General features: G+C 63.4%; 1 protein-coding gene across 4 annotated transcripts; it reads left to right on the top strand.

The window, feature by feature from the left end:
• The first annotated feature begins 2,338 nt into the window (after positions 1-2,338).
• On the top strand, positions 2,339-12,795 carry Midn (midnolin). Of its 4 annotated transcripts, none has more exons than XM_063229221.1 (9): positions 2,339-2,493; positions 3,766-4,388; positions 5,476-5,563; positions 5,745-5,807; positions 7,917-8,045; positions 8,132-8,449; positions 8,892-9,048; positions 9,295-9,567; positions 10,741-12,795. In XM_063229221.1, exons 2-9 carry the CDS (start codon positions 4,156-4,158, stop codon positions 11,016-11,018), a joined length of 1,539 nt encoding a protein of 512 aa, XP_063085291.1. In that variant the 5' UTR covers positions 2,339-2,493; positions 3,766-4,155; the 3' UTR covers positions 11,019-12,795. The 4 variants fall into 4 exon arrangements, with proteins under 4 accessions (XP_063085291.1, XP_063085290.1, XP_063085293.1 ...); XM_063229220.1 differs by having other exon boundaries at positions 8,889-9,048; XM_063229223.1 differs by lacking the exon at positions 7,917-8,045.
• The last annotated feature ends 1,118 nt before the right edge of the window (positions 12,796-13,913 follow it).

Below are 13,913 nucleotides of genomic sequence, written 5' to 3'. Positions count from 1 at the left end.
CCTGGTGTGTACCATTTTTGTACTGCAGCTTGGGGTGGTGGCGCTGGGACCTTCCTTGACTGCCCCTGGAACACACTCTGTGCCCTTTAACCGTGGGCCTCAGAACCTCCTGGGACTGGGTGACCAGGTTGCCCTCAGTAGACTGAAGCTGAGCAGCAGTGTGTGCGGTGCAGGGTGCCAGCCATGGATGGAGGGGCATGAAGATCACATCCAGGGCCAGGGTGGTGGCAGGGGAGTCAGGCCTGGGCTGCAGCACAAGACACCTGGTGTCCCTGCCAGGTCTGCTGTCTAGGCCTGCTGCTGAGACCTCCCCATCCCGCCCCACAGGCCTGGGAAGTGGGGCCCCACCTGCTCCCACAGAGGCCCTGCCCCATGCCCTGCCCAGCCTGTGGGTGGCCCATCCCTGGCACAAAGCCCAGGCCCAGTGCTGCTGGCACCTCTAGCACTCTAGGTAGGTGTGCAGGCCCCTGGCTGGCCCCACACAGAGAGGCAGGCCTGGGATAGGGGTACCTTCGGCCCTTCTCATCTGCTCTGCACTCCTGTAGGGGTGGCTGGGCCACTGGGGACAGCTATCCCTGGCTCTCTTTCCTCCCCCACCATGTCAAATTCCAGAGGGGTGAGTGTAAAGTCAAGGTTACTGCCTGGCCGTGTCCCTGGAGCCAGGATGGTGACGGGGACCCTGGGGCCACCCTGGGGCCTGTGTGTGGCCTGTGTCAGCTCACAGGCGGCTAATGACGTCAGCCCCGTGCAGCTGACTCCCCGGGGCCACATGCCAGGCCTGGCCATATCTCCAGACGCACCCTGGGGTGTCCTATCTGAAGGTCACGAAGGGTCAGGAGCCCAGCTTGGATCTCATTGGGGTCTTGCTCCTTCTGGGCCCAAGGACCAGGAAGCTGCCCCCCTCGACCAGTGCAGGCTTCACCCTCGCCATCTCCCACAGCCAGGAATGCTATAAATAAGAGGGGGTGGTGGCTGGGCCCCAGAGGAAGGAGAGGTCTCTCCTGACCAGGGACAGTCTGCAGTGGCTGGCCAGTCCCGGGGGAGGAAGAGGGCAGGGCAGCTAGGGGTTCAGGGCCGCACCCAGGGCTTCTATGCACACCCGAGGGGGGGTCCCCACTGGAAGAAAGGCAGGAGCAGGTGTCACCAAGCTTTTATTTAGCTAGCAGGCGTCTCTTCAGCGGACCTCCTCTCCCTCCCAGAGTCACCATACTCCCTGGAGTTGGGGTTCACTCCTGGTCACCTGAGGTCATACAGTCCAGATGGTAGGGCCTACCCCTGCCCAAGAAGAGAGGGAGAGGTGAGCAGGGGTAGCTGCAGAAGTCCCCAACATTGGGTGGCTTGGTGTTCAGGGCCAGAAGCTCCTTGACACCAGTGTCCTTCCTTGAACTGCTACAGCTGTCCGGGGCCAGTGTGTGTTCAATGGCTGGAGCCCCATCCTTAGAGTCACCCCTCAAAAGCCAAGTCCCTGGAACCCCCTTCCAAGGGTGTCTGGCCTAGACCTGACCCTAGTGGAGGAGAGTGTCCCAGGGTGTGGGGTGGGTAGCAGGGGATTCGAGGAGCTTTAGGGTGAGAGCCTTGACCTGGAAAGGCACAGCCCTGGGAGGGGCGCCCCAAGGCTGGGGCGGGGGTGGTGGTGGTCAGAGGAGATAAAGGGAGAAAGCAGATAACTTGGACTGGAGGCCATAGAGGGCAGCCTGGGTACCCCTTTACCCTGGCCCAGTCAGGGTCATCCTGGGAAACCCTCACTGGGGAAAGGAGGTGAGGGTTGTGTGCTCGCATTTTTCGGGCCAGGCGAGGACAATAACCCCTTACCTGTGGGCACTAGAGTGAGCCCTGGGGAGGGGGGGACTTAGGCCCGTTCCTGAGGTCACACAGCTGCCCATGGTGACAGGCTGGCCCGACCCACTCCAGCCTCTGGCTAGTCACTTGGGAAATGCCCTCTGAGGTCACCGTTAGGGGATGCAGCAGCTGCCCGGACACCACTGCCTGGCAGCTGACCTGGGCCTGTTTTCCTGGACGGCAGCCGCTGACTCAGGTCTCCTTCCCGTTCCCTAGCACGGGCGCCCCCAGGCGGAAGCACCGAGCCTGGACGGCCAGGAAGGGACCCAGGGCAAGGATGGTGGCCCTGAGCCCCAAAACGCAGTCTGTGGGTGCACCCAAGGTCACCACGAGGTAGGCATGGCTCCTGGGTCAGGGTATTCAGCATGAGCGGCCCCCCCACACACACACACCCGAGCGAAGCCAGAGGATAGGGTATCCCGGGCCACTGCTCCCCCGGGCCCTGGCCAGCAGGCAGGGGCGGGGGCCAGTGCGTCACCTCCCGCCTGGCACCCCCTCCCACCCCCTGCCCGCCCAAACTCCACCCCGAGGGAAGGCGGTGCGGATAAAGGCTCGGGGCCGCTCGCAGAGCCCCAGACGGGTCAGGCTGCCGCATCCCTGCTTCGGCGCGCGGGCTCTCTCAGGACTGTGGGGACCCAGGGCCAACCGCGCCTGGTGAGTGGGGGGCGGGACTTCGGGGGCGAGGCGGGGTGGGGCGGGGAGAGCTCCCCACTCCATAGATTGCTCACAGCGTCCCCATTTGTCTTTGTCTTTGGGGCCGACTGGAGTCTGGGGTGCTTCGGGCTGAGGAGACCCCTGCGCTACTCAGTGGAAGGCGCTGGGTGCTGCTGGCAACGTCCTGGCGAGACCGCAGCCCCCGCCCCGCCCCCTGGGCACTCCCCTTTCTCGCCAGTGACCTTGAACTAGTTACCCGTGCCTGCCTCAGTTGCTCCGCCTTGCTAGCCTAGTCTCCACAAGCGAAGGGTGCAGTTCCCCCCGCGGGGTTCGTTCCAGGTCTTCACCCCTTTGGCTCCCTTCCCCAGTCCCCCGCCCCGGACTGCGGGCAGCGTCCCGGGTGCGGCCGGCAGAGGGCGCGTCGGCGCTGCTGACTCACCGCTGCCCCGAGCAGAGTACGCGGACGCAGCCAGGGACGCCGCGTCACGTCACGGCTCCGGGCGAGCGCGTCTCGGGAAACGGGCCTGGCCCGGGGGACTTCGGGGAGCAGGGATGCACGATGGCACCGGCTAGGGAGGGACGCGACTGGCCTTGGCCACGTCACCTGGGTGCAGCGCCCTGCCCATGGCCTCGCGCCCCGCCCAGGCCTCCACACCTACCCACCCACGGGGGCGGAGACAGGCCACCGGCTGGCCCCCGTCCCGGCACCGCGCGGCCGCGGACCTCGGCCACGAGGCGCAGGGTTCACGCTCCCGCTTCCGCTGAAGGTTGCTTCCCGGACGGACGCGGTGGGGAGGCCCCACGACTTCCTGTCCCTCCTGGCTGCGGGAACAATGACCCGCGCCCCCTCCTCACACTCAGGCCGCTCCCCTGGGGAACCCGTGAGGGTGGAGGGACGTCCCGAAGCCCGGCCCCGGGCCCTTGAGGGCCCTCCCGCCCTGCCTTTGTTACGAGCTCCCAGCCTTATGAATGGCTGTGGGTGCGGGCGGGGGTGCGGAGGAGGGCCCGGAATGGTGCCAGCCCCGCCCTCGTTGCGCTCCCATTGGGCTCCCGGGCGACGGGGGTGGTGCTAAGGGCAGGACACGCTGCCACGTGGGGCAGTGCCGCGGCCGCTCCCATTGGTCGGGATTCGCGGCCGACTGGATGTTCGGTGTCCGCCTATTGGTCGTTGCAGGGCCGGCGGAGTAAGTAGTGAATGGGAGGGGGCGGCGGTCCCGCCCCTTGGAACGTTGATACATTATAACTTTTTTTTCTTGTTACTTTCACCCCCAGATCCTGAGAGCGGCGGCTGCTGCGGCTGTTGCTAAGGGAGGGGACGCGCTGGGTAGCGCGACCCGAAAGGCAGAGGCACCGAGCGCGCCGTGCCAGGGCGCCCCCTCCAAGGGACCCTCCCCACGCTGTGCTCCGGCCGAGAAAGCGCCAGGAGATCAGACCCCACCCCGGAGCAAGACCCAAGGAGCGGACGCAACCCCGGAGCGCCCCTGGGATTCTTTTATTTGCGATTAGCCTACCACCGCTGGGACCTTCTCGAGGGGCCCGCGCGCTACAGCCATCTCCAAGCGCCTGGAAGGAGGACCCCAGTTCGGGGGAGTCCCGGCCTCGAAAGGCGCGGCAAGGATTGGTGGCGCCCCGCGGACCCCAGACCCCCAGCGCGTGCCGGGGATGGAGCCGCAGCCCGGCAGCACCCGGAGCTGCAGGCGCGGGGCCCCCGGTGGCGCCTGCGAACTGGGCCCAGCGCCTGAGACGGCGCCCATAAGCCTGGCTATCCACAGCACCACCGGAACCCGCTACGACCTATCGGTGCCGCCCGACGAGACAGTGGAGGGGCTGCGCAAGCGGCTGTCCCAGCGCCTCAAAGTGCCCAAGGAGCGCCTGGCGCTGCTCCACAAAGACACGTAGGTACCGCGCCGACCCCGACCTCCTGCGCTCACTCCTCCGCACGCCGGGCCGCCCCCTCGGGCCCCGGACCCCGGGCAGGAACAAAGAGCGCGCCGCGCGGGGAAGCTGGGGGGGGCGGCGGGACGGGGGCGCGCCGCGCGCTCTCGGGCGCCCTCTGCTCGGCCTTGCCTGCCTCGACCCCCCCTCCTCCGCCCGGGGTCGCCACACAAAGGCGGGGGCGGGGGCGCCGGGCCTGGTTCCGCGGCTCCCCTTCTCAGGGTTGGGGGGAAGGCAGGTTCCCCAGGGCGCAGGGGGGTCCCGACTGCTTGAGTGGGGGCCGTGGCCGCCTCCTCTTGTGCCGGCGTCCTCGCTGGCTTCCGCATCTGCTCGGCGGCCCCCTCTGCCTCTGGTTGTCCTCCCCCCACTTGCGTCTCTGCCCCGCTTTGTTCTCGCCACTGAGCGTTCCCCACTGCCTCCCCCTCCCCCCTGGTATTTAAATCGCCTCCAGGCCGGGAGTCCTCCCCCCCTCGGGCCTCGAGGGACACTCAGTGTCCATCCCCAGTGGAGGGGCTGCGGTGGGGGAGGGGCAGGAGGGGGAGGGTCTCCTTTGTCTGAGCCGCAGCCGCCTGCGCCAGGGAGGGAGGAGGGGGAGCCCGGCTAGGCGCAGCCCCCCGAAGGCCTCTTCAAGGGCCAAAGCCCTGAGGCGTCCACAAAGACACGCCAGAGCCGGAGTTGGGGAATTACAGACAGGGGCTGGCCGGGGGGGGGCGCGGGGGAAGGAACTGAAGGGCACACGGGCCGGAGGGGGGGGTCCAGGTGAGCAGAAAGGGAAAAGTGCCCTGTCGAAATGCAAAAGCGGGGTCCCCAGTCTATAGAGTTAGGTCTCGGACAGGAGGTCTGAGCTGTGAGAACTGGGGTGGAGGGGGGCTCCCAGGTTCCAGCAGCCTCCCCCACACTCACAGGGTACAGGATCTGGAAGCCGGGAAAGGAGGGGGTGGGAAGGACTCCTGTCTCTCCCCACTCCCGCAGCACCCCCCCTCCCGGCCCCCGCTTCCGCGTCCCTGTGTAGTCTGTGCGGCTCACCCTCTTCCTTCCTGCCCCCAGCCGGCTGAGTTCGGGGAAGCTGCTGGAGCTCGGCGTGGGGGATGGCAGTAAGCTGACGTTGGTGCCCACCGTGGAAGCGGGCCTCATGGTAAATGGCTGCTGTGGGGTGGAGTGCCCAGAGCTCCCGGGAGGCCCTGCACACAGGGGCAAGGGCAGGCGAAGCCCGCTCTCCCTGCCAGGCCACTGTCAGTCACCTGCGTGCGTGCCCCCTCGCCTGCAGAGGCGGCCCTCTCTACACTCAGGAATCTTCTCCCTCCCTCTCTTTGTAGTCCCAGGCCTCAAGGCCGGAGCAGTCTGTCATGCAAGCCCTTGAGAGTCTGACCGAGACCCAGGTAAGCCCCTGCCAGTGCTTTTAACCTCCACCCTACTGCAGGCCACCGCCTGCGGAGCAGACCCGGGGTGCTCCAAACATGCAGGAGGGCGTGGGGTGCTGGTGGAGGGGAGGGGCTCGTGCCCCACCTTGGTGCCAGCTTGACTGGGCACTGGGCTTCCTCTTCCTCCACCCTCACCCCCACCCCCGCCCCCTTCTGACCTTGAGGGCTTTCTCTCTTGGCGGGGGAAGGGGATCCAGGTTTCACAAGCCTGCCTGTGGGGTGACCTTGGCCCACGCGTGGGAGTGCTTACACCCGAAGGCCTGGTCACCAGCCCAGCACACCCCTACCCTAGAGCTACCCCCAGCAGAAAAAAACTGGCTTCCCCAAACTGACACCTAGAGTTTCTCTTTTTCGAATTTCTGCTTCCAGTCTAGGAAGGGAGGGGTTGGCCAGGGTGACCCCAGTGTGAGGGGGTGGGGAGTCACCACACCACTGCAGCCTCTCCTCCTCCTGCTCTCTCTGGCCTTTGTTCTGTGCCCTGAATGTGGGAGGGGGTAAATGGGAGGGGGCGGGGGCAGCCAGCCTGAGGCCGGGGAGGCTGAGACAGGATGTTAGGAAAATATTTAGTAAGCCTTGCCAGGAGGGAGGTTGGGGCTGGCTCTAACCGGGTTCCTGGTTTTGTTGAAGCCTTTTTTTTTCCCCTTCTCCTCCTCCTTTTCTCATTTTCTTGGCCGAGGCTGGGCCTTCCTCAGATGCGGGCCCTGGCCACCTCCCAGAAGGGTGACACAGGCCTCAGCAATCTGCCTGCTGCCAGGGTGGGGGAAGCAGGCTGCTGCCCGCCCTGGAAAGGGGTGGGCAGGTTCCTGGGCCTCCCTGGCCAGGCCAGGCCAGGGCCAGGCCAGGCTGCCACAGGAAACCTGCTTCTCCAGTCACACATTCTTCTCTTACTGCTGCCCAAGGCCGTCTCCCCCTTCCCCAGCCAGCCTGCAGCGTGTAGCATCCTGCCCTGGCCAGGCAGCAGGGGCTGGGGGTGGGGGACAGGACTGGGTGGTCTGAGCTGGGCTATGGGAGAGAGCCAGGGGTCCCAGCATCCGGATGAAGGGGGGACAGGTGGTTTCCTGGGGCGAGTGTGAGCAGCTCCCCAATGCTGTGCAGAGGGACTGTGGTTGGGGCGGGTGGGGGGGCGCGCCTGGGTGTGTTTGGTTCACATCTTCCCCAGGTGCCAGCATCAGGAGGGAGATGGGGGTGTGCTGGGTGGAGACACTGGGCTCCCCAGGGCTGCTTCCTTGCCTGGCACCTAGTCATGCCCGCCCATCGGCCCTCCCCAGGGAGGAAGTTACAGGGCGCGTGGAGTAGGGGGGGCACCCCAGCTGCTCTCAATAGCTTCCCCAGCGGCTTGCTTCCTGCAAGGGAATCTCCGGGGTACAGGTACAGGGTGCTGTGCAGACTGGGGCCTCGAGTGGGACCACTCTGATCACCTCTTGGCTGCTGGGTCCCCTCCCCATGGCCCCAACCCCTGGAGGTTACACCAGCCCCAGCCCAGCAGCCAGCTGCTGCCAGCGAAGAGGGGAGGGAGCTCTGGGAGGCCGTCGGTAGGGTCTGAGTCATCTACTCTGTCACTTCTCAGAAACCTCCGCCCCCCTATCCCAGCCTCTGGGGAGAACCAGGCACTGGCCAGGCTCCCCCCCCCAGGGGGGGGGCTCAGTGCAGCCAGGGTCAGATAGAGCCAGGAACCTGCCCCCCCATGCAGGAGGGCAGGTCAGAGGGTTTACACACAGCCAGCTCTGCTTTCCTTGAGATCCCTGGGACCTGGCCCCCTGGGACCTGCTCAGGGCCCCTTTCCCAAAGAGATGTTGCCGCCCCCTTGCTCTCTGCCCCGCCCAGGACAGATAAATATTTATCTTGAGAAAGCAAAGGTTAGGATGGAAGAATTTGTACAGGAATTTCTGCTCTGCTGTCCGGGTGACTTAGCTGGGAGTGGGCCTGAGATGGCGCCTCCCTCTCCCATAGTCACAAGCAAGAGAGGATCTGGGGGCCCAAGAGAGTTGGGAAAAGGATGAGATGAGAGCTGAGGACAGTGACCACCCCACCCCCTTGTCCCGTCTGACCCGCCTCTGTCCCCCACAGCCCCCAGCGGCGCCTGGGCCGGGCCGGGCTGGCGGAGAAGGCTTCCGGAAATACAGATTCATTTTATTTAAGCGTCCGTGGCACCGACAGGGACCCCAGAGCCCAGAGAGGGGCGGCGAGAGGCCCCAGGTCACATAATGGGGGAGCTGGGCCGGGCCGGGCTGGGGGCACCACAGGTGGAGCCCCTCTTGCTGAAGGGCCGCCTCTCTCTGCAGGTCAGTGATTTTTTGTCCGGCCGCTCTCCACTGACCCTGGCCTTGCGCGTCGGGGACCACATGATGTTTGTCCAGCTGCAGCTCGCTGCTCAGCACGCCCCACTGCAACATCGCCACGTACTGGCCGCCGCCGCCGCCGCTGCGGCCACCACCACCCGAGGAGACTCCAGCATTGCTACCCCTGTGTCCCCCACCTGCCGGCCAGTGTCCAGTGCCGCCCGCGTCCCCCCAGTGCCCACCAGCCCTTCGCCTACATCTGCCTCCCCTGTCACAGCTGGCTCCTTCCAATCTCACGAACCCCCCACCACCTGCCCGGAGGTGAGGACTGCCTAGGTTTATCCTAAAAGCAGAGGCAGCAGACGTGGAGAGGGGTGGGGCGCTGTGTGCTGTGCCCCAGTTTCTGTATCAGGCACTGTCCCCTGAATCAGGGTTGAGCGTTTATCTGTGGACCTTGCACTCGTGGGTCAGCCCTCGCCCTGGGCTTGTGGGTGGGTTATCCTGTGGCCCTGAGCGATTGAATTTGCAAAAACAGCTAGTGCGGTGGGTGGGCGGTGTGAGAACCTCGGTCATCTCTGATCCTACGTTCATGGGTGATAACCCTGGTCCGGGCGACCCGACCCAACCCGGCCCGGTTGGTGGGTGGTTGAGGATAGACCTGTAGGGAGATGCTATACTCCTGGCTTGTCTCTAGGCCCTCGGCTAGACCCTCCGGGACCCTGACTCTGACTGCAGCTCTCACAAGCTCCCCTCTCTTCAGCAGATGGATTGCCCCTCTCCTGCCAGCAGCAGCGTCAGCCCTGGAGCCAGCACCCCTTCCACCCCAGGGGGCAGCCCTACCCCCCGCTCCCGCAAACCCGGCGCTGTTATCGAGAGCTTCGTGAACCACGCCCCGGGGGTCTTCTCAGGGACCTTCTCTGGTAGGTGTCCTAGCACAGCCATCCTCTGACCCTGTGCACACTTCAGGCTCTGTTGACCTATGTGCAGCATGCATGCCCGTGCCTGTGCGTGCGTGCTCGTGTGTGTGTGTGTGTGTGTGTGTGTGTGTGTGTGTGTGTGTGTGAGACACCACTGGGCCAGACTGCACTTTGGCTTCCAGTGTGCTGCGCCAGCTTCCACCTGTGCCCTCGGAGAGTCTTTCCTTGAGCTGTCCCCTCTGCCCACAGGCACGCTGCACCCGAACTGCCAGGACAGCAGCGGGCGGCCGCGCCGGGACATTGGCACAATCCTCCAGATCCTCAACGACCTCCTGAGCGCCACGAGGCACTACCAGGGCATGCCCCCCTCCCTGACCCAGCTCCGCTGCCACGCCCAGTGCTCGCCCACCTCGGCGGCACCTGACCTCACCCCCAAAACTACCTCCTGTGAGAAGCTGGCGGCCGCGCCCCCGGCCTCTCTACTGCAAGGCCAGAGCCAGATCCGCATGTGCAAGCCCCCTGGTGAGTGGGCACCCTCCAGGGTCCCCCGTCCCCCCGTCTGTCTTCCTGGCTCCTCAAGGGCCCTCTGTGTGCAGTGAGAGCACCAGAGCAGCTGCCCTGCCAGGCCCTGCAGCTGCAGCTCCCCCCAGGAGGCTTGGGCTGGGAGAGAAGGAGGTGTGTGTGTGTTTGGCCACAAAGTGTCCTTGTGAGCTCCAGAGGGGGCTGCAGCCACACTTCCTCCTCTCCTCCCCCGGGCTCCATCTCCAGATGCATTGGGCACCACCGTGAATGACCAGGCCAGTTCTGTCAGGAGAGGTGGGGCTGGCAGGGTCCCCTCAGTGCAGTGCGGACTCTGGGAGACTTAACCCTTCATCCCCTGGTGGTCTGGTTACCTCCCCACCCCGAGACCGACGGATGCTGGTCACTCACTGTCGTGGGCAGCAGGCATCCCCAGCCATTCATCACTGCAATCTCCATAACCTTGCTCAGAACACCTTGCTCAGAAAAGCAAGAATCTGAGGCCCAGGCCTCGGGCTTCCTGGGGGCCTGTCCCTTGGAGCAGTCCGAGGGTAAGGTAGCCCTCTCTGCCCACTCAGCCTACCTCAGAGAGCCTTGTAAATAGGGGAACACAAGTCTGGCATGATGGTGGTGCACAGCTGTCATCCCAGCACTGGAGAGGCCGAGGCACAGTCCTGGCTGAGAGTTCAAGGCCACCCTCAAGTACCTAGGGAGACCCTGACTCCAAACATCCCCAGAAATGTAGTTCCTGGAAACCAAAGCGGGGTGGCCCATACCTGTGATTCATCCTCGCAGTCAAGGAGGCTGAGGCAGGCGGATTGCAAGTTTGAGACATAACCTGAGCAATTTAAGACCCCATCTCAAAACTAAAAAGGGATGGGGGTGGCTGGGTGTGGTGGCTCTCGCCTATAATCCCAGCACTGGAGGCTGAGGCAGGAGGATGGTTGTGAGTTCAAGAGCAGGCTGGGCTGCAAAAGCAGCTCAAGACCAACCTGAACTGCATAGCAAGACCCTGTCTTAAAGACAAAAAAAGGCGGGGTGGGGATGGTGCGGTAGTCAGTCAATACTTAGTGTGCAGAATAGGAAATAGTCTGAGAGTTAACAGTCCCCCCAAGGGTGATTTCCCATGGTGCCTCTGGCTCTCCTGGGAATCACTGGTCACTGGCTCCTTTGCAGGGGACCGGCTGCGTCAGACGGAGAACCGGGCCACGCGCTGCAAAGTGGAGCGGCTCCAGCTCTTGCTGCAGCAGAAGCGCCTTCGGAGGAAGGCCCGGCGGGACGCCCGCGGCCCCTACCACTGGGCGCCCACCCGCAAGGCCGGCCGCAGCGACAGCAGTAGCAGCGGGGGCGGCAGCAGCCCCAGCGAGGCCTCCGGCCTGGGCCTTGACTTCGAGGACTCCGTTTGGAAGCCAGAAGTAAACCCTGACCTCCAGTCGGAGTTCGTGGTGGCTTAGGAACCCCCAGCACACTCGTCACCTCCCCTTGTCAAGCTTCAGCCCAGGGTGGACACCGCCACCGAGACACCACGCCCACCCCAGTGCCACAGTGCCACGGCTGGCTCCGGAGGGCAGGCGGTCACCTCCCTCCCAACCCACCCACCAGCCTTTTTCTTTTTAAGATTCTCACCGAGGTGGTACCTCCCGCATCCCCCTCCCACCTCCTGTCTTCACCAAGGACAACAATGACAATGACAAGACACCAGATCCTTCTCTCCCACCTTCCCCAGCTCCAATATGTAGCAGGCTGTCCAGATGGCAGGCGGGAGGAGGGGAGCCAGGAAGCCACCCCTGCCCCCTTCCGCTGCGCCCTCCCCTCCCGCCCTCCACCTCCCGCACCCATTCAGGTTTTTAAGTCAGAAATGTAGATGCCTCATTAAGCACTTTACAGATGAGGGGAGGGGACCGTGGAGAGGAGACTCCATCCCACCCGCCTGCAGGCTTCTGGCCTCCACCCCGGGCCAGCACATCAACCCGAATGTCACCCGAGCAAAGCCACGGGAGGGGACTGTTTTCCACATCTGTCCTTTACTTGGTCTTTTTTTTGTTTTTCTCCCCCATGTAAATCTGTGTTGATCAGTGTGGCCCAGAGCTGGGGGTGGGGTAGGGTGGGGTAGGGGAGGGGCTTTTTCCTGCCAAAAAACAAAAAATGGACACCTCCAGCTACTGGCCACCCCTGTGCCGACTTCCTCCACTCACTGTGCCCCCACCCCATTTCCCTGACCTCTTGCCTGAGTTTGGGGACTATTTATAGACTTACTAATTTTCTGACTGAGCCAATACTGGTTGGGAATGGCTTGAAAACCAGGGAGAGAACTGGCAGGGGTCTGGGGAGATCAGTGCCCCTCACCCCTTCCTGCTTGCCCAGCCCAGCCGGAGGGATGTGGGGTGTGGACTGTCGGGGGAGATTCTCCGGAACCGGATGGGGAGGGGGGGGTGCTGAGCTGTGAATGCCCTATGGGGCTGCGCTGTGTAGCATTAAGCCTCCCTGGGGTCCGCTGCTGGTCTATTTAGGACCCTCCCCACTCAATGCCGGAGCTCTGGGACCCAGGGATGGAAAGGGAGACCCCCTTTACTGGGGCCATTTCACTGGGGGTGGAGTTTGTGTTTGTTTTTTCCTATTCACTTTTTTTTATGGGAAGTTGGGGCCCGCCCTCACCTGTCGGTCCTACCTGGCCCCACATGTGCCCCCCCAGCCCCACATGTGCCCCCCCAGCCCTTTGTTCTTGTAGGTGAACCCCAAATCCTTCCTGCCCTCGTCCCGTGTTTAAATGGTTTCAGAAGTGAACATCATGTGTTACCTGTAGTTGTAAAATTTTTTGTGGGGGTGGGAGGGTAGGGAGGGGGTCCCAGATGGTAGAGGTCAAGGATTTGGTTTTTTGTTAATTTTTTTGTTTTCTGGGATTGTTTTTTCCAAGGGAAAAAATGGGGGGTGCGTTTGTTTTTTTTGAAAAACTGTCTTGTATACCTATTTAAATGTGTGTTCTGTTCTGTTTTTTAACGATTTTTAAATAACGCCCGTGCCTCCGCGGGTCTGAGGGTGGAGGTGTAGACGGAACTGGCTGGAAGTCCTCCGCCCTCCCTCAGGGTTCCCCAAGAAAGCATTACACGCCGCCCCCCGGGGTCGGGTTGTGGGGGTCCTGGCACCGCGCGAGTATGCCGTGTGAAAATTGGGAAAAAAAAAAATAAAGCCCTACACACATCTCGATTTCCAGTAATAAAACACAAAAGCTTGCGTGTGGCCTGCTCACCTGGGGAGGGGTCATCTACAGTGGCCTGGGTGGAAGCAGCGGGCAGGGCCCGGTAGCAGGCGCTTCTCACGCCCCCTCCCTGCTTGGGGGTGGGCAGGAAGCTACCGGGGTGGAGGAGGGTGGGGCGGCCACTTCCTGGCACCCGAGGCCGGAAGCCCTCGGGGTGTGGGATGCGGGTCTGCCCTCTCTCTCAGGTTGCACTCAGCCTGGGCAGGACCCACCCGCACCGGCTTTCCATTCCCGGTTCTGATGTGGGCTGTGGGGATGGGAATTTAGGAGTCAGTATCCGGGGAGACCCAGTCCTCGCGTTTTATGTCACAAGAGGAGGAGGAGGCGGCCCCAACCCTGAGAAACTCAGAGCTCTTCTTCCTGGAGTCCCGATATTATCTCGGGGACAATCACCAGCGCAGGGCCCAGGTTTCCAGGAGCCCAGACCTCCTGAGGTCCAGCCCTGGGCCCCAGGCTGACCTTGCCCTGCAGCCTCACCCAGCCCCAGTGACCTCGGGGCGCCTTTGCGGCCGCACCCTCGTGCTACATTCCAGCCCTTCATGTTCACCAGGCAAAACCTCCAGGTCTTTGCACCAGCCTTTCCCGACCCGGGAACACCTGTCTTCCCCTCCCCCAAGTCCCCTGGTCTGCCGGGGAACTCCCCCCCCCCCCCGCCCACACCCTGTCAGTCTAGGGGCTCCTCTAGGGCCCAGCCACAGAGGACCCCTAGAGAGGATCCCACCTTCATGCCTTTAGGGGTTGGGCAAAGAACCCACTATTTAATCTCCTTTTAAGTGTATTTCCTCATTTAACAAGCAGTGCAACCTAAGAGTTAGAAGTAATTATACTCCCACTGTATAGACAGGAAAACCAAGTCTCAGAGCGCTTGTCTGTTCTGTCATTAGGGTGAATATGGGACCCCCCCTCATACACATGCCCATCTGATTTCTGACGTTCCAAGCCTCTGTCCCCCTTAGCAGCCCCCCAAAGAAATTCAGAGGAGAGGGACAGTTCCCTTCCCAGGGAGGGTCCCGGACAACTTCCTCAGAGCCTGTCGCCCCTCCCACTGCCCCGTCACCCCCAAATTATCCCACGCCCCCAGGAGGAAGGCGGA

This window comes from Cavia porcellus, unplaced genomic scaffold (genome assembly GCF_034190915.1).
Source record: "Cavia porcellus strain 051 isolate PalLab524CR breed Dunkin Hartley unplaced genomic scaffold, mCavPor4.1 scaffold_17, whole genome shotgun sequence".
In the NCBI taxonomy this organism is placed as follows: Eukaryota; Metazoa; Chordata; class Mammalia; order Rodentia; family Caviidae; genus Cavia; species Cavia porcellus.
The sequence above is the reverse complement of the archived record's forward strand: the minus strand, read 5'-3'. Positions and strand labels throughout refer to the sequence as shown.

Coding starts and splice junctions, on each gene's coding strand:
- Midn (XM_063229220.1), top strand. CDS start 4,156: ATGGAGCCGCAGCCCGGCAGCACCCGGAGCTGCAGGCGCGGGGCCCCC. Junction 5,564..5,744: donor CCGTGGAAGCGGGCCTCATG/GTAAATGGCTGC, acceptor CTCTCTTTGTAG/TCCCAGGCCTCAAGGCCGGA. Junction 9,049..9,294: donor CTTCTCAGGGACCTTCTCTG/GTAGGTGTCCTA, acceptor CTCTGCCCACAG/GCACGCTGCACCCGAACTGC.